We start from the raw sequence: 20,017 nt of genomic DNA, 5'->3' as shown, positions 1-20,017 counted from the left end.
AATCAGACCACCAGTTACTGTGGCCCCAACAAATGCTGTGGCTTGACCTTGCTGCCAGCTGTACAGCCTCCAGTGATCCAAGAGTGCTGTCAGCCCTACTAACTGCCCGGGTGCCGCTACCTCAATTCATGGAGGCCTAGCCACTTCTACAAGATCTCCAATGTCCAGACCTGCCCGGACGAGAGCCCCAGCACCCTGTGGCTACCCACCATCCTGCCCACGCTCTGCTCTGCACTATTCTCTCGCTATAGCCCCCACGACTGGGACCAGTCCAACCCGCTACAGGTGCATAGGGCCGAGGCCTCCCGGCTGTGGGCCAGCCAGCTGACAGACAATTCCATGAGGCTCTTGCAGGACAAGGACTAGCTGATGGACCAGATGCAGGAGGGCACATTTGGGAACCTGGGCCAGAGGCTTTTGGACATTGGCTTCTGGAAGTGAGAGCTGAGCAACAAGCTGGACAGTCTTCTGACTGAGAACCAGAACTTGGAGATGGTCAAGAGGCAGCTGGAGTGCAAAGCCAATGAGGTGAACTGCACGTTGCAGGCAAGTACAGGGGTCGGGACAGGGCTGTGGCCATGTGATGGAGATACTACATGCTCATTCTGCTTGCCTTGACTGAAAATCAAGGTGGCAGGCACCTTGCAGGTTCATTTGAGCTGCATCATCCTATATGATCAGTAATACAGTCTTAATTCAGGATAATCTCAGTCAATTCAGCGTTTCTTGGACTGAATAGAATTTCCTTTTCTCCTTGAGGCTACATCAAAGTTGTAGGTGGTTCATGAAGATATTGTGTGCATACTTAATGCATGCCTGAGCATGTGTGTACGTGTGTGCATGCATGAGCATATGTGCGTTGTAGTCCTTACAGCACATACTTAAAATAACTGCTTTATTTATTTATTTATACAGAGTCTCGTTCTGTCACCCAGCCTGGAGTGCAGTGGCACGATCTTGGCTCACTGTGACCTCAGCCTCCTGGGTTCAAGCAACTCCCCTGCCTCAGTCTCCTGAAGAGCTGGGATTACAGGCACCTGCTACCACACTGGGCTCATTTTTGTATTTTTAGTAAAGACAAGGTTTCTCTATGTTGGCGAGGCTGGTCGGAACTCCTGGCCTCAAGTGATCTACCTGCCTTGGCCTCCCGAAGTGCTGGGATTACAGGCATGAGCCACCAAGCCTGGCCCATAGCTGCCCTATTTTTCCCCATAATACTTAACATCCTCTAACATGCTCTATACTTGATTGAATACTAGAATATAGGATAGTATCCATCAAGGCAGAGAGTTTTGCCTGCTTTGTCACTATGTATTCAAGACTGCTATTCAGTGCAGGGCATTTATATGTCTGTGTGGACCCATAGCAACCATGTCGGTGCTGACTGATGTTGTTTACACTAATGTTTTGAATGTATTCCCAGCCTAGGACAGGGCAAAGCACAGAGTAAGCATTCAGTAAATACCTGTTGAATAAATAAGTAAATATCGAAGTGTGGACTGGGCACGGTGGCTTATGCCTGTAATCCCAGCACTTTGGGAGGCCAAGGCAGGTGGATCATCTGAGGTCAGGAGTTCAAGACCATCCTGGCCAACATGGTGAAACCCTGTTTCTACTAAAAATACAAAAATTAGTTGGATGTGGTGGCGCATGCCTGTAATCCAAGCTACTAGGGAGGCTGAAGCAGGAGAATCGCTTGAACCCAGGAGGCAGAGGTTGCAGTGAACTCAGATCATGCTACTGCACTCCAGCCTGTGCCACAAAGCTAGAGTCCATCTCAAAAAACAAAACAAAACAAAACAAATCAAAAAACAAAAAACTAAACTAAATGTGGACATTCCTGACACTTCCTTGGTCTCCTAGCCTCCAGTCATCTCCCCGCCCGTTAGGACTGGCTTTTGGCTGCATGTAACAGATCCTCCACAACGGTGGCTTAGCCACACAGGAATTTATTTTTCTGTCATAAGGAAAATTCCAGAGGGAGACAGATCAGGCGGCTGCAGCCTCAACTTGGTGCCAGAAGGGACCCAGGCTCCTCTCTTTCTGCTCTGCCACTCACAGCATGTGTTTTTGTCCTACTGTTCCCAAGGAAGTTTCATATTTTATATTGCAAGCACCTGCGTGCCAGGGGCCTCTTGATATTCTCATTCGAGGCAGGAAGTCAAGGGTAGAGCAATGAGCAGATGCATCGATGGGCGTCCATCACTTTTTATCGCGCAACATCTTTTCCAGAAGGCCTGTTGTGTGTTTCCATTTTTAGCCCATTTCCCAGCAGTCGCATGGGCTTTCTGGCTGCAGGGGGGTCTGGATAAGTGAGTGTTTCTCACTGCAACCAGGAGAAAAGCATGGGAGTGGTTAAGTGGACTCTGAGTAAGGAGCCAGCAGCACCTACGGAAACTAACCTTGGGCACACAGGACAATGATTGGCTGCTCACTGAAGTGTGTGGGGAACTCAGGACCTCCTGCCTAGATGCCTCCTGCAGCTGCAGGGGCTTCTGTAGGAGCAATCCTGCCTCAGGACCCCCCGGGAGACACGGGATAGGGATAGGTTTCCACTACTCTGGGATTTCCAAGCCCATGGAATGCAAGGAACAAGAGGAGCAGTCCTCTGTGTCCCTGTCCGCGCCCCCAGATTCTCCCTGTGAAGAAGGATGGCCAGGGCTGCTTCTCAGAGCAGGAAATCTGTCATTTGTGACATGGATGAGCCTACAGGCCATTACGTAAAGTGAAGTAAGTCAGGCACAGGAAGACAAATATCTCACGATCTCACATACATGTGGCATCTAAAACAATCAAATTCATAAAAGCAGAGTAGAGTGGTGGTTACCAGAGACTGGGGGTGGGGGACTGGGGAGATGTTGGTCAAAGGGCACAAAATTTCAGTTCATCAGGAAGAATAAGTTCCAGAGATCTGTTGTACAACATGGTGACCATAGTTAATAACAATATATTGTGTTCTTGAAAATCTGAGATTTTACGTGTTCTCACCACAAAAATAAGTATGTGAGGTAACTCACATGTTAATTAGTTCAAATTAGTTCAGTGCTTTAAAATATCTATGTAATTTTAAAACATGTTTTACATGATACAGCATATACCATTTTTGTCCATTAAAAATGAGTTAGTACTTTTTTAAAAAAATGCAATAAAACAAAGACACTGGCCTGTCCTAATTCTTCCTTTGTTAAAATTTGCCTGTTTAAATACTAATATTTAGGCCAGGCACAGTGGCTCACACCTATAATCTCAGCACTTTGGGAGGCCAAGCTGGGCAGATCACCTGAGGTCAGAAGTCTGAGACTAGCCTGGTCAACATGGTGAAACTCCATCTCTACTAAAAATATAAAACCTAGCTGGGTGTGGTGGCATGGGCCTGTAATCACAGCTACTTGGGAGGCTGAGGCAGGAAAATGGCATAAATCTGGGAGGTGGAGGTTGCAGTGAGGTGAGACTACACCACCGCACTCCTGCCTGGGTGGCAGAGTGACACTCCCTCTCAAAAAACTAAACAAATAAATATGAATATTTAAGGAATTTTACTTACCAAATTGATTATTTATTTTATTTGTTAAGCATTTATGAGTACACAGTAGATGTATGTATTTACGGGGTACAGGAGTTTACAGGTACATAGTAGGTATATATATTTATGGGGTACATGAGATATTTTGATACAGACATGCCATCTGTAACAATCACATCAGGGTAACTGGGATATCCAACCCCTCAAGCATTTATCATTTCTTTGTGTTACAAACATTCCCATTTATACTTCTTAATTTATTTAGAGATGAAATCTCATGCCCGGGCTGGAGTATAATGGCTCGATCTTGGCTCATTGCAACCTCTTCCTCCCAGGTTCACACAATTCTCGTGCCTCAGTTTCCTGAGTAGCTGGGATTGCAGGCACACACCACCACATCCACCTAAGTTTTTGTATTTTTAGTTGAGACGGGGTTTCACTATGTTGGCCAGACTGGTCTTGAGCTCCTGACCTCGTGATCTGCCTGCCTCGGCTTCCCAAAGTGCCGGGATTACGGGCATGAGCCACTGCGCCCAGCCCCTCTTTCAGTTATTTTTAAATGTGCAATAAGTTATTGTTGACTGTAGTCACCCTGCTGAGCTTAAGGTTTTTTTACACGAATTAATTTATAGACAAACTGTAGGTAACAGTAGTCCCAGTGATAGGTGGAATTGTGGGAAATTAGGACAGGAGCACACAAATTATTGAACTTCAACTCTGTTTTTGTCCTTTCAGCCCTTATCCCTCCTGTTACATTTGCATCGTCTCTGCACACCTCCACCCCTGATGTCTTCCTAGGCTCTCCAATGTGTCTGGCCCTGACCAAGCCCTTTGCTCTAAGGGTGGCTTGTCTACAATGTCTTTCTCCCTAACATCCAGTTCTAAACCCTTCGGGGGATCGAAGGGCTTCTGGAGGAGGAGGTGACTTTTGGGGCACAACAAACCAAGACGTGTGCTCCCAGAGCTGACTCAGAAGCAGCGCAGCCCCTCTGCATCCACCCCAGCTGCCCATGTGTACCAGGCAGTGGGAGGGACAGCCACTGCCAGATTGCCAGCCTGTCCTCTGCTGTGTCTGTGTCAAGAGTGAATGAAGTGGGAAAACCAGCAAAGCAGTGTACCCTGAAAGAGTTAAAGGTGAATACCAGCTGCAGGTGGAGGCGAGGCGGCTGTTTCCAAGGGTAGCTGGTGCCAAGGGCTTAGCTACTGGCCCCAAGCCCCGTAAAACTCAAGCCTCCCTTTAATTATGAGAGGGGACCCTGGGCTTGTTGGGATACCAGTTACATAATCTTGTAAGAACATAAAGCTGATTTCTTTTGAAGACTCCTGGCTCAGTGTGTCCACCAGCTCACTTGTGGAGGTGCCCAGCTCCTGGCCTTGCTACCTAATGCCACCCACCCTTTGCCATCTCTCAAGGCTCAGAACTCAAATGGGGAAGCCACAGGCTAAGAGGGGCCTCAGAAGTGATGGGATGAAGTCAGAATTTTAGAGAAAGAAGAATGGCAGCAGCTTGGGTTGGGGGAGTGTTGAAAGTTGGGACCAGCTGAGAGAGGCTGTAGTTGTCCACAGTCAGAGTGAGAGTGGGAATGAGAGTGGTTGAAGACAGGGCCAGAAGTGGACCCCAGAGAAGGAACAGCACACAGTGACACAGAGACTGTGGGTGGGGATCCAGGTGACACTGTCTAATAGGTGAGAGATGTCAGGGCCACAGCTGGGACAGGGGTAAGAAGAGCTGTAAGACCCTTGAGTGGCATTAGTGTGGTTACTGTGACCAGTAACTATTAGATACAGCCATGGCTGTGATTTGCCAGTGTTGAAAAGTAGACATTATTCTGAAAGTTTGTCCTTCTGACATGACAAACTTCTTATCTGAATTGGAGAAGAGAGTTGGTACAAGCTCATCTGGTAGTGAGGCAGAGAGGGAAAATTAAACACAATATCAGTTCTTTCAGGAAGAAATCCTGGGAGGGAAGAAGAGCAATGTTGGGAACAAGGAGAGAGAGAGCTTTCCCAGAGGGTGAGAGGAGGGTGCTGTGCTGAGTGCAGCACCCAGGAACAAAGGCACCCAATGTGCCCCACAGAGCATCTGCACCAACCCCCCAGCCACTTGTGGGTGATGAGTGGTGGGAGACAGGGTCAGAAGTGGATCCCTGAGAAGGAACAGCACACAGGTGATGCAGACTGTGCTATTCCTATCACTCCAAAAAGAAGGAAAACATGAAGGCCCACTTTGACCAGAGGTACCCATGTGGTGGGTTTGGGGATTTTTTTCCCCTGACATGGAAAACCAAGTTGCAGGTAAGATGGAATCTACACTGCAGCTGAGCCAGGTGTTGAGAATGACTTCTCACTGAGCCTGGGGTCCATGTCCGTGAGCACCATGGCCATGGGTGTCACTGCCTGGGCTTCTGCACCCTGGGCCTTTTCCATGCTCCATCCCTCGGCTGCCTCTGCTTGGGGACTTTTCCCTCAGAACCATTTCCTGAAGCTTCGGTCAGTTTGGTTGCAGTCCAGCCCTCTGCCTCCTGCAGACAGCCTACCCTGATCACGCCAGCCTTTGCTAATCTCTGCTTCTTGAGATCTCCAGCTGCACTCAGCAGTGCAGGGATCATGTGTACCTGGAAACCCAGGACAGGAGGAATTTCAAACATCCTGCCTGCGCTGTTCTTACCTGTTTCTGCCAGGATGGGTCAGATCCTGGCAGAATCCTGTTACATAGATGAGGTAGGAGTCATCAGAAGGGCTAGTGTCCCTCCCCTTCTGGATAGTGCAGTCTGGGCAGCAAGCATGCTTTTCCTGCAGAGCAGGGGCTAGAAGCACAGGCTCTGGAGTCAGAGGGACCTGGGACCAGGCACCCAGCTACACTGACCTCGATTGCAGCACCTCCAGGACAGTGGTCTGAATCCCTGACCTTGGTGTGGAGAGAGGTACATGTGAAGGTATGTTTAAAGTGCTTCCTCCGCACAGTTCCTAGTGCTGAGTCCCAGCTCCACCATTCTTCAGCCCTGGACAAGTCATCCCTTGTCTCAGCTGAGTCATCCAGGCTGGTTGCTGAGCATGAAGGCCTAGTGAGGATTCAGTGAGGCCATGGGAGGCCACTGCCTTGTGAACTGGTGGGGACTCGCTGGGGTGGGCCCACAGGCTGCTGTGGGTTCTGCTAGTCCAGATGCTGGAGCTGTGGGCCTTTTGTTCCTTCCCCGTTTGATTACGTTTCATCTTGCACTGTGAATTGGTGCCTTTCCTCCTGGTCTCTGTGCTGGCTGGGATGACTGAGGGCCTGCTATGGAAATCCTGGAACCCTGATTTTCACAGCAGCCATGAGGAGGAGGTACTCTAAAGCAGTGGTTCCCAAACTTTTTGACACCAGGAACTAATTTATTGGAAGACAAGTTTTCCACAGATAGGGGGAAGTCATGGTTTTGGGATGAAACAGTTCCACTTCAGATCATCAGGCATCAGTTAGGTTCTCATAAGGAGCATGGAACCTAGATCCCTCACATGCACAGTTCACAATAGGGTTTGCACTCCTATGAGAATCTAGTGCCCCCACTGATCTGATGAGAGGTGGAGCTCAGGTGGTAATGTTCGCTTGTTAGCTGCTCACCTCCTGCTGTGTGGCCCAGCTCCTGACAGGCCACGAACAGGTACCAGTTCATGGCCTGGGGTTTGGGGACCCCTGCCGTAAAGGATCAAAAGCTGCTTGCAGGTAAGGAAGACCATCAACCCTACAAAAAGACGTGGGGCTGCCTTTGAACTCTCTATGTGTGGGTAAGGTCAAAGGCTAGCACATATTATGGAATAAAAGAAGCAAGTTGCAGTGTGAGTTTCCCTTATGTAAAAGTAGTTCTATTCATCCGTGTCTACAGTTGCACATGGACACTGGGGTAGGCCTGGAGCCACATTCACCAAGCCCGAAGGGATACGCATAGTCAGGGCACCTGTCCCAGGCAGATATTCTCTGTCACCTGCATGTTCTTGCTATATCTGGTTATGACCTGTAATACAGATAATTAAACAGACTCATCTTTTTATTTAAAAAAATCTACTCACTCTTGTCCCAAGCAAAAGTATCTGAAAAATCATGGCTTAGATATTGTATTAGTCTATTTTCACACTGCTATAAAGATGCTACCTGAGACTGGGTAATTTATAAATAAAAGAGGTTTAATTGGCTCACAGTTCCACATGACTGGGGAGGCCTCAGGCCACTTACAATCATGGTGGAAGGTGAAGGGAAGTAGGCAACTTCTTCACATGGTGGCAGGAGAGAGGGCACACGCAGGGAAAGCTGCTTTTTAAAAAACCATCAGATCTCATGAGAGCTCCCTCACTATCATGAGAACAGCATGGGGGAAACCACCCCCATCATCCAATTACCTCCCACCAGGTTCCTCCCTCAACATCCGGGGATTACAATTCGAGGTGAGACTTGGGTGGGGACACAGACCCAAACCATATCAGATGTGGTAACTGTATTTTTTCTAACATATATTACACTAATTTGCTATTAAAATAAAAACTTCACCTGTGTGTTATCTAAAATCATTTTTCATATAGTGTTTTTGGACAATTGGCAAAGTGATTAAACACTTGGGCTTCAGAGTCCAACTACCAAAATTTGAATTCCAGCCCTGCCATTTGCTACTGTCTATTACTCAGTAAATTCTTACCCTCTTTAAGCCTCATTTTCTTATCTTTACATAGGGATGATCATGGTACCTACCTGAGAAGATTATTAAGAAAAAATAAAATAACCAATGAAGAATGACTAGTATATTTTCTGGCACTGAGTAACCACTCAAATTAATGAGACTGTTAAAAGTTGATTATTAGGGACTTCTGCTTGTAGTCTTGGTGAGGTAATCAGTACTAGATTTGCCCTCCCACTAAAAACAACAAGAAAACTGAGTAAAATGAGAAGCCACTATTTAAAGATGATGGAAAACAAAAAACACAGAACGATGATTCAAGGAAAAAGAGAACAAATGAGGTGAACCCTAAAATTACCTGGGCTTTCAACCTGAAGACACTCTTTAGAATGCAACAGTGTATTTGTCAATTTCACTGTACATAATTAGATCTCAATAATACCAACTAAAAAAGACATAAAAATCCCAAAATATTTAGAGATAAATTTAATATAAATTTATATGAAAGTGCAAAGGACCTAGATGTATTTTTGTTTATACTGTAAAAATATAAAAATGTATTTTAGAAAGAACAAAGTTGGAGACTGTCCTAACTGTCAAGGAATGTAGTGAATTTATAGCAGTAGTGCTCAACTGGGGCCAGTTCCCCCCCCCGCCAGGGAACATTTGGCAAAGTTGGGAGACATTCTTCATTGTCATTACTCTGGAGGGAGGAGAGCAGTATCATATTGACAAGTAGGGGTAGAGACCAGAGGTGCTGCTAAACATCTAATAGTGCACAGGACAGTGTCCCACAACAAAGAATTATCCGGCTCAAAAATCAACAGCACCAAGGCTGAGAAACTGTGATCCACAATAAGGCAGTGACTAGAGATCAGTGGAACAGAACAGAGAATCCAGGTATGAATCCACATGTATATCACTGATTTTTGACAAAGATGCCAATGTATAGCTGGATTCTCTGTTCTGTTCCTCTGATCTCTACTCCCTGCCTTATGGAGGACCACAATATATAGCCAAGTCTATACACTGGCATCTTTCAAAGGGCTTTGAAAGAAAAGTCTTTTCAGCCAGCGGTGCACAATAGCTATCCAAATGGAAAAAATAGGTAAATCTTGCTCCCCAACTCAAATAGCGTCAATGAACTCAAATGGAATCACAGGCCTAAATATAAAAGCTAAAGCTATAGAACTTAAAAAAAAAAAAGGAAGAAATGTTCACAATCTTATGGCAAGCAAAGATTTCTTAGATAGGATACAAAAAAAATGAAAAAATAAATTAGATCCCATCAAAATTTAAAATTTCAGTTGTTTCTTAGAAATACTTTGTTAATAAAATAAAAAGTCAAGGCACAACCTGGGAGAAAACATTCACAATACCTATTTCTGACAATGAACTTGTATTTGGCATACACAGAAAGCTCTTACAACACAACCGTAAGACAGTGTTATAAGAAATGAGCAAAATGAAGATCATAGTGTGATAGCATAAGTTCACTACGACCCATTCTTCCCACTTACTATACCAAAAACTCTACGCAAAATGCAAACACTAGCACCAGAGAACTCTAAAAAGTAAACGAAAACATTGTGGCTGAGAGGTAAAGTTACTTGGATTTAGACAGTGATCCATGCAGGGGAGAGTTTCCCAGGTTCTCTCTCTCTCTCTCTCTCTCTCTCTCTCTCTCTCTCCCCCCCCCCCCCCCGTTTCTGTTTCTTTCTCTCTCAGCTTTGCCCAGAGGGCACACTCCAATTACACAACAGCAATGCAGCAGTGGCAAAAGGACGGCTGCTATAGAAGAAATCCTGTATTTCTGGTCAAATGAGTCAGGACAGAGACCGTGGAAGGAAACAGAACATGAGGACATCCAGGAGGGAGGGTAGCCAGAAAAGCAGTCCTCTAATTCTGTGAATAAATACTTGTAAGTCTCAGCCTAACTCCTGAGTTATGCATGAGTGGGATAGACCTAAAACAGCATAGCAAAGCTTTCAGAAAGAACTAAACTGAGATTTAAACCATGTGTAATCTTTTTTAGCCTAATTGCTCAATAATGCATGCAAAAAACAGACCCAAATGAATACAGTGAAAGCTTAGAGAACTGAGATTTGTACCACTGTATACAAAAGGCAAGACAGAACTGGCAGCTCGAAGCTAACTAAATTGAATGTCTGATAAAGCTAAAACATCAACTCTCTGCAGAGGATTATGTGCCCGACCCAAAGTCTACATAAAATGATTTTCAAAATGTCTAGGACAATCTAAAATTACCTGGCATACAAATAACCAGAAAAATGTGACGACTTCTCAAGGGAAATGACAACAAATATCAATCCCAAGGGGGCCATGTGTTGGAATTATCATCAAAGACTTCAAAATGCTGTTATGTGTATGTTCCATGAGGTTAAGAAAAACACATTTGGCATGAATAAAAATAAGTTCTCAATAGAGAAATAGCAACTATAAAAAAAAAAAAACCAAAAATGTTAGGACTGGAAAATACAAAATCTGAAATTAAAAAATTTCACTTAATGATTTCCATAGCAGAATGGTGATATCAAGAGGAAAGAGCCTGTGAGCTTAAAGATAGATCCATATTATTTACACAATCTGAAGAACACAGAGGAAAGATTAAGAAATAAATAAACAGAGCCTCAGAGATCTGTGGAAACACATTAAAAAAAATCTAACATACATGACATTGGAGTCCCAGAAGGGGGGCAGAAATAAGCTAAAAAGAAAAAATCTTGACAAAACGAAGGAAGAATTAAAGTTTCCTAAATGTGGTGAAAAACATAAATCAAAGTACTTAAAAATGTAAATGTACTTAAGAGGCTCTGAAAACCCCAGAAAAGATAAGGTCAATGAAAACCATGCCTAGACACATTATAAAGTGCTCAAAACCGTATCCACTACCACTTACAAAGGATAAAGAAAAACATCTTCAAACCAGCTAGAGAAGAATGACACACTACATATGGTAGAATAACGACAGGGGTCTATCCATGCAGTGGAATAGTGCTCAACAAAACAGGAACAAACCATCCATGCAACAGCATAGATTACTCTCAAGAGAATTATGCTAAGAGAAATCACATAAAAACAAACACCTGATTCCATTTATATAAAATTCTAGAAAATGTAAAATAATCTAGAGTGTCAGAAGATCAGGGGTTGTCTGGGGAAGGGAATGGAGGGAAGATGGATTATAAGAGTGAATGAGGAATTTTGGGGGATTGATAGAAATATTTGTTATCCTGACCATGGTAATAGTTTCTGAGGTGTGTACATATGTGAAAATTGATCAAATTCTACACTTTGAAACTGTGTAGCTTATTGTACTTTAGTTATAACAATCAAGTTATTAAAATGAGGAAAAGATGTAGACACTTAAATGAAAATATACAAATTGGCAATATACACATATAAGAAATGCTCAACATCACAAGCCATCAAGAAAATGCAAATGAAAACCGTCATGCTATCTACACACCCATGAGAATCGCAAAAGTTAAAAAGTGGTGTTAAGACTGTGAAGAAACTGAAACTTTTACACATTACTGTTGGGAAGGTAAAATGAATGTATCATTTTATATGACGTAAAATGAAAACAGTTTGGCAGTTTCTTATTTAGTTCAACATACACTTACCATGTGATCAAACTACTCAAATCCTAGCTATTTACCTAAGAGGAATGAAAACTATTACCCACTCAAAGACCTACAAGTAATTATTTCTAGCAGCACTCTTCACAATGGAAACAACTAGCTGGTACTCACAGAAGATGGATAAGCAAATTGTGTCACATCACATAACAGTATACTACTCCTCAATAAAAGGGAGCAAACTATGCCACAAAAAGGATGAATTTTAAAAACATGGTGCTGAAATCCCATTACTGGGTATATATCCAAAGGATTATAAATCGTTCCACTATAAGGACACATGCACAAGAACGTTCATTGCAGCACTGTTTACAATAGTAAAGACCTGGAACCAACCCAAATGCCCATCAATGATAGACTGGACAGGGAAAATGTGGCACATATATACCATGGAATATTATGCAGCCATCAAAAACGGTGAGTTTGTGTCCTTTGTAGGGACATGGATGAACCTGGAAACCATCATTCTCAGCAAACTGACAGAAGAGCAGAAGATCAAACACCGCATGCTCTCACTCATAGGCGGGTGTTGAACAATGAGTACACATGGACACAGGGAGGGGAGCACTACACACTGGGGTCTGTTGGGGGGAAATAGGGGAGGGACGGTGGGGGGTGGGGAGTTGGGGAAAGATAGCAAGGGGAGAGATGCCGGATGTAGGTGATGGGGAGGAAGGCAGCAAATCACACTGCCACGTGTGTACCTATGCAACAATCTTGCATGTTCTTCACATGTACCCCAAAACCTAAAATGCAATAAAATAAATGGAAAAAAAATAAAATAAAAATAAAAAATAAAAACATGGTGCTGAAAAACAGAAGCTCACTAGGCACAAAAGAACATGTGCTATGTGATTCCGTTTATTCTAGAACAGGCAAGATGAATCTCTAGTATCAAAAAGCACATCAGTGGTTGCTTGGGGTTGGGAAGCAAAGGAGCGGATTAACTGAAAAGAGGCATTTCTATGTATTAATTTCCAGGTTGTTATTTGGTGTATAGATTCATGAACAGTACATTTTATGGTATTTGTAAATTAGCCCTCAATGAAGTTGAGTTTTTAAATGGTGATGATACAACATGGATTAAATTTATATAAAACTAAAGAGATCAAAATAACACGATATTGGTACAAAGAGGGACACAGAGACGGATACAAAAATAAATTATAGAAAAGGACTTGAGTTTGTAATAGTTAAGAATTTAGAATGTGTCTATCTTGGTATTTCAAATCAGGTTGGGGAAAAATAACTTATTCTTAAATGATGTTGTGTCAAGTGACTATTCAAAATATAAAATAAAATTGGAGGTGTATCTATTACCACTTTCCAAAAATAAATTCTATAAGAAAGAAAATGACCCAGGAGTAGATAGGCCCCAGGGTCTGCGAGCACAGGGTAGAGAGATGTGGAGAACTGGAGATGCTGAGCCTGGAGAACCCAGCCGGGCACTCCTGGCTTGGAATCCAGTCCTGGGGAAGCCTGAGGGCCTGGAGATGTCGCAACCTTGTGACCTTCAGTGGCATTTCAAGACTCTCTTGCCTCAAGCCCTAAGGCTAGAAACTAACTCTGGAGCCCCTCTTTCAGGCTGGTTCACCTTCCTGTCCCAGCACTGAGGCTCAACTCTCCAATCTGCAAAATGGCATGACAGTGGAACACTTCCTGACTTGAAGGTTTGCGGAGAGGACCACATGACACACCACGTGGGAACCTCCCTGGGTGGTAGCTGACACTTAGGAGCACCAGGCCTAGGAGAGGATCTGGGGACGGTGCCTCTGTGGGAGAAAGCAGGTGTCCCACATCATCAGCCCTCCCATGACTGCTCCACTTCTTCTTGTGTCCTGCCAGCAAGTGACTGGAGAAGAGCCACAGAGGAGAGACAGCTGAAAGCTAGTGACAAGGGCAGAGAATGATGTCTCGGCCACACCCCGAGGGGACTGAGGCACCCCAGAAAGGAGCGGCCCATGCAGCTCACCACAGCTCCCTGGACTTGGTGGAACAAATCCTTGGGGCCCTTTCTGACCCATCCACTGGAGGCGCTGAGTCACTCTCACAGTCTCTGGGCAGAAGTCCCCAGTGAGCTCACTGGCCCCCAGTCATGAAGAACTGATCAGATTCCAGATGTTTGCATTCTCTTTGTTTCCCCTGAGTCTCCTGGGGAGATGTGGATTAAGCTGAATTAAGAGACAGGTGATGATCACAGGTGTTGGATGCTTGGGTGGAGTCTCCATGGCAACAGAACCATCTGGCTTTCTCGCCTGGCATCAGGCTTTATGACTTCATGGTGGTGTCTTCTCTCAGCAGGCAGAGGGGGATTTGCCAAGGTGAAGAGGAGGCTGGGAGGAAGAGGACTACTGAGGGAGGCTTTGTCTTTTTAGTCAGAGTTTGACAATTAGGCTTCATCGTGTCTTGACACAGTGCTACTGCAGACTCCAAAACAGGACGCAGGAGGTGTCGCTCAGTAGAGACCGTGAGAGGCATTGTGCACATGCCATCTTGCTGAGGCCTCCCAGGGGAATTCAGAGGACACCTGGCCTCCTTCAGTCCTGGACTCACTGTTGAAGTGGAGTCAGAGCCGTGGCAGGAAAGAATGAGGTATGGGAGGGCCGCTGGCCAGCCACAGGGAGAGTCTGTGCTGTCCAATGTCCGCTGGATGGCAGGAAGGGTAGGGCCTTAGGTGAGCCCCACCACAGAGTGAACCTCATCCATGGCAATGGGCCTGTCTCCCCAGGCCGCTCACCAGGTGGTGCTGGGAGAGCCCTCAAGCCTGTACCAAATCCCTTCATCCCCACAAATGAGCCATCCATCAAACCTGCACCTGTTCATGTCCTAGGGCTGCCAGGACAAATCAGCACAAACGTGGTAGCTTAAGAAAATGCACATGTATTCTCTTGCAGTTCTGAAGAAGTTTGAAATCAAGGTGTCGGCAGGTTGGTTCCTTCTTGGGGGCTTGGCAGGGGAATCTGCTCCCCGTGCTCCCTCCTAGCTTCCAGGGATGACTCAATTCTTGATGTGCCTTGGCTTGCAACAGCGTCACTCCAATGGCTTCCTCCCTTGTCATGTGACATTCTCCCTATGTGTCTGTGTCCAAATTTCCCTCATCTTATAGGGACACATCGTGGGATTCAGGGCCCACCCTAACCCAGTGTGACCTCATCTTAACTTGATTGCATCTGCCAAGATCCCATTTCCAAATAAGGTCACATCCATGAGTGCCAGGGCTGAAGACCTGAACATGCCTTATGGGGGACACACAACAACAGATGATTCACAGTGAACAGAGCACAGGCTTCAGAGTGGGTCAGACCTGGGCATTGCCATTTAGCGTGTCCCATCTCCTTGGCACAGTGAGGTTGGAAAGGCAAGTCATCCCAGTGGGCTTCCTAAGGATTACCTGAGAGAGAGGATCACAGAGCTCTGCGGAGTGTTTGGAAGTGGTAGAGACTCAGCAAAGATGGCCCCGGGCTGGATGTCTGGGACTTGGAGGAGGGAGCTTGGTCCCAGCCCACCAGAAACTGGTAGTTTATGGGCCAGTAGGCGCTTACCAAGGGGTCTGGCTTAGGATGGGGACCTCAGTGGTCAGGCTGCCTGCAGGGAGTTGGGGGAGAGCATGGACCACAGGAGCATGTGTCGGGGCAGGGACTCAAGGCCCAAAGGCTAGGGTGGGAGTTGGGAAGGCCAGGGTGGGAGTCAGGAAGGCTGGGGGCTAGGCTACCAGAGGCTCTTCCATGAGCCCGGAGTCCACAAGTGGAATGGCCTGGGGGCTTTCTCAGGATGAAAGGAGCCCCCTGCCATGTTCCTGGTGGGCTCTGGGTCTGAGCCTGACAGGCAACGTGGAAATGAGCTGGCTTTTCATTACCAGGTACTCCGAGCCATTCATCCCCTCTGGGCCTAGGAATTAATTCCTCATTCCACTTCCCCATCCTCTCCCCAAGACATGACTTCTCCCTCCCATCACCAGGGAGTCTGCTAAAGACTTCCTTCCTGGTCGTGGTGTTCTCTTTGTGTCTACCTCTTTCCTTCCTTCCCACCCTTCTTTGCTTTCTTCCAATACTTAGTGTCTGCCATATGCCAGGGTTTTTCTAGGCCTTCGGGACATAGACGTGAACTAGACAGATGGGCCCTGCCTGGTGGAATTTGTAAATAACAGGATGAGAGATATTAATCAAGAAACCACACAGTTGAATGTTTCACAGCAGAGGAACGGGTGCTCCGAATGAGGGGTATGAGGGTGGTGGCAGTCAGGAAGAAGGTGATGCCACTAAGCCAGGCATGTAAGGGAAGTCACCTTGGGCAAGCGCCGAGGAAGTCACCACCTAGGACAAAGGAGAGGAAGAGACTCTGGGCAGGAGCATTACCCCGTGCAGAGGCCCCGTGGTGGGAGGATGCTTGGCGAGTGAGATGGACCCAGAAAGGCTTTGTGGCTGGAGTGGACAGAGTGGAGGGAATATGAGGCGGGTCGAGGGCCAGCATACTAGTTGAAGAAGTGTTAGTTGAGTGGCTGTTATGAACCGGAGGCACCAGACAGACAACACAGATCAAACCACCCACACGTAAGGCAGGCGGACCATAGCCCCGGAAGAGCATTCCAGTGATGAAGCGATCTGGAGGAGGGGGCTTGCGGAGGCTGGGGCTGGGAAGGCTCTTCTGAGCTGAGATTCCAGGAGCAGATCTTGGCACAGGCTCTAAGGCAGGGCCAAGCTTGGTGTGACTGGGGAATGGTAAGAAGGCCTGTGTGCCTGAGCAATCTAACCATGGTTGAGGGCCACGGCTGGCTTTTCACAGAAGAGAGCCATAGTCAGGTTTGGGCTTTGTAAGCCCCTTTCGGCCTGCAATGTAGACAGGGACTGGAACAGACCTGGCGTGGCTAGGAAGTCAGGGTGCAGTACCAGATGGAACACCCTTCTCTTCGCAGATGTCCCGGAAGAACTGTGAGGCTGAACCCGGAGCCCCAACCTCTCCTAGCCTCCTGGAGGAGGATGACCCAGGGCCCCTGTCCTGGCAACAGCAGGCCACCAGTTCAAGGGACAAGAAACCTCTAAGCTCCCTCCACCTTTCACATAGGGCTCAGGTGGCCTTGGAGTATCTGCCTTTCTTCCGCACCTATGGGTGCCTCCTGGCAGAGGACGGGTTGGTCCTGCAGCCCGAGACACCACTCCAGGAGGACTCAGAACTGCTTGGCGGGTTCTTCCCTTACTACCGCTCTGAGGAGAGTTTGCCCAGCCTGGCCCATCCTGGCTGGTCACACAGGGGCTCCCAAGACCCACCCACTGGGAGGGAGGCACAGGCTGGCTGCTTCTGCAGGACAACAGTTGGGGACGAATGCTCTGTGAGTTGAGGAGGCCATGGAGGTGGGTAGGGGGAGCAGCACCAGGCCCTACATCCTTCAAACCTCTCTGTCCTGGGGCCTAGACTCTACCAGGCCCCTAGACAGGCCCTCTCAGGGCTGCTGGGGCTCCTGGAGCAAGGTGTCACTGGTTGGGAGCACAGGGACTCCAGGAAGACTGTCCTGTTCAAGCCCAGCTTGACCACCACGGAGGAACGAGGCCTGGGGAACATGGTTTCCTTATAAGAAGAGAGTAGCGGCCGGGCGCGGTGGCTCAAGCCTGTAATCCCAGCACTTTGGGAGGCTGAGGCGGGTGGATCACGAGGTCAAGAGATCGAGACCATCCTGGCCAACAAGGTGAAACCCCGTCTCTACTAAAAATACAAAAAATTAGCTGGGCGTGGTTGTGCGTGCCTGTAATCCCAGCTACTCAGGAGGCTGAGGCAGGAGAATTGCCTGAACCCAGGAGGCGGAGGTTGCGGTGAGCCGAGATCACGCCATTGCACTCCAGCCTGGGTAACATGAGTGAAACTCCGTCTCAAAAAAAAAAAAAAAAAAAAAAGAAGAGAGTAGCAGCAGCAACAGTCAAGCCATTGCGAGAATTACACACAACCATGTGCCCAAAGTACTGAGCGCAACGGTGAGCTCACAGAAGCATTGATTTGGTCCCTGTGGCTTGCTAGGCTCTCAGACAAATGTTTCATTAGCATCATCTCATTTAATCCTATTAGTAATCCTGTAAGATAGGCCGTACTCTAATTCCCATTTTATGAATAAGAAAGTGAGTCTCAGAGAAGCTAAGTGACTTGGCCAAGGGCACATAACTCGCAAGTAGCAAACCTGAGATTTGACCCAAAGTCTGTGCCCTTTAAGGTTCCTAATCACCACCGTGTAGCTGGGCGCTGTGGCCGTGACTGCAAAGACAGGAGGTGAGGTGGGTGAGTTCTAATCCCAGACACACCCCTCCCAGCAGGGTGCTCTTGGATGCATGAGTGACATCGCTGAGTGCTTCCCGGGCTGTAGAGCAGACATGGGCCTGTCCTCTTCCGGGACTGCCACTGTGGTGTTGCAGGCACAGGCTGCTCCCTGGTATCTGGGTCTGAACCTGGAAGTGGGCTTGCATCTGGCTGACCCTCTTGTTCCTTTGGGCCCAGGCTGCCATGGCACACTCGCACCTCATCTCTGGGTCCTCACACTCACTGGGCTGCTGCCCCGTCTTGCAGGTCTCAGCAGGGTGTCCCCATGACAGTGACCTGCATGCCCCTCTCTCCAGGGACCATGTTCTTTATGCATCAGGATTCGTGCCTTATTACAGAACCCCTGAGGAGGGGCTACACACTAGCCCTGGGCCTCCTGCCTCTCCAACTGGGAGCCAAGGGTCCTCAGGGGCTGCCCAGGCCTGGTGCAGTCACACCACAGGGAAGCCAGAGCTGACTGCAGTGGAAGCCACTGGAGAGCAGACCCCCAGCACCCACTGACCATAGAGAGATGAAGGTGACTAGGGGGAGGCTCCCATGGGTCAGTCAGTTTGCCCTGGGACCAGAGCTAGCCTGGGACCCCAGCCCTCAGGCCTGAGTTCTCTCCCTCTCAGTGCCCATGACCAGGGATGGGGGGCATCCTACCTCCCTGCCCTGCAGAGCCACCAGAGCCAATGGGAAGAACCCAACCCCTGGCAGGTTCTGCCAGCCCCTCTCAGCCCACCAGGCTGCTCCCTGCCAGCATGAGGCATCCCACTATGCAGGCCTGGAGTTTGCCTTTCTCCTCAAGGGGCAGAAGGGAGAAACTCAGCCTGTGCCCTGCGTTCAGCTACAGTACACCCAGGAAGAGACCCATCCCACCCGAGGCTGCCACCTTCCTGCTCTAGCTGGAAAAACTGCCACGTGAGAATTGAACAGCCACACCAAAAGTGGCTTCGCAGAGGAGTGTCCATCTTTCCCAGCACTCTGACCTCAGACCATTCCTTTTGTAGCCTGTCCTAAGTGCAGACAGAGGGAGCAAGAGCCTCCTGAATGACTGAAGGGCGCAGACACCCTGAAGCTGGTTTTGTAAATAAATCATATCACTATAGAGGTTGGAGCTGGTGCACTAATTGGATGCTTTGGAGTAATACTTGCAGCTTCCATTTATTGAGCATTTACTTTGTACTAGGCACCTTATAGAGATCAAGGATTATGGAGACACAATCCTTGGGTGTAGACACTGGTGTCCTCTCCATTCTACAGCAGAGTAAACAGGCTAAGAGAGGTTAAGTAGGGTGCCTGAGCTCACACAGCTAGCAAACAGCCAGGAACAGTGGAGCTGGCATTCACACCAGCTCTGTCTGACCTCGGGCTCAGCCCTGCAGCACCTCCTCGCCACACTCTTCCTCAGTGGGTCTATGCACAGCAGGAAATGAGCCAGGTGCTCCCCTAGACCCAGGCCTCCCCGAGACCCATCCCACCCTCTCTTTTTCCTCATTGCCTCTGCACCTTTCCTTCCCCTGCCCCTGCCCTTGGGTGGAGCAGGTGAGGACAGTGGCTCTGCACATGTCTGCTAGGCCCTACCTCCTTGGACCCTGTGGACCTGTTTTCTGGCCCCCAATCCAATCTCCAACCCCAGGCCCACCTGGCACGTGGCTGAAGCACACTGGGATGTTGAGAGTATGTGCTCATCCCAACCACTGCAGGCCAGACACCTAGATGTTGGCTCCTGTTTGAAACCCCTTTAGCACCAGCCACACTGACGTGTCCCACGTTCACAGCCTCTCTGCTCCGTGGCACTGGTTTCGTGTCTCCTCCCCAGGTGTGGGGTCTTTGCTTGCTTTGACACTCACACACCTCTGACTGCTGGATCCCGGCTCCTCCCCCTTTGACTCTCACACACC

At 47.7% G+C, this 20,017-nt stretch overlaps 1 protein-coding gene across 1 annotated transcript; it reads left to right on the top strand.

Moving 5' to 3' along the window:
- Positions 1 to 492: 492 nt before the first annotated feature.
- LOC116554050 lies at positions 493 to 18,638 on the top strand. Its single transcript, XM_032281857.1, has 5 exons — positions 493 to 550; positions 4,428 to 4,701; positions 14,247 to 14,298; positions 16,744 to 17,157; positions 18,378 to 18,638. Exons 1-5 carry the CDS (start codon positions 493 to 495, stop codon positions 18,630 to 18,632), a joined length of 1,053 nt encoding a protein of 350 aa, XP_032137748.1. The 3' UTR covers positions 18,633 to 18,638.
- The last annotated feature ends 1,379 nt before the right edge of the window (positions 18,639 to 20,017 follow it).

The sequence above is a fragment of the Sapajus apella genome, unplaced genomic scaffold, assembly GCF_009761245.1.
Source record: "Sapajus apella isolate SASKATOON/1434 unplaced genomic scaffold, GSC_monkey_1.0 scaffold1, whole genome shotgun sequence".
In the NCBI taxonomy this organism is placed as follows: domain Eukaryota; kingdom Metazoa; phylum Chordata; class Mammalia; order Primates; family Cebidae; genus Sapajus; species Sapajus apella.
This window is presented reverse-complemented; position numbering and strand designations above follow the sequence as displayed.

Coding starts and splice junctions, on each gene's coding strand:
- LOC116554050 (XM_032281857.1), top strand. CDS start 493: ATGGTCAAGAGGCAGCTGGAGTGCAAAGCCAATGAGGTGAACTGCACG. Junction 14,299..16,743: donor GGTGTCGCTCAGTAGAGACC/GTGAGAGGCATT, acceptor TTCTCTTCGCAG/ATGTCCCGGAAGAACTGTGA. Junction 17,158..18,377: donor CAGTTGGGGACGAATGCTCT/GTGAGTTGAGGA, acceptor CCCGTCTTGCAG/GTCTCAGCAGGGTGTCCCCA.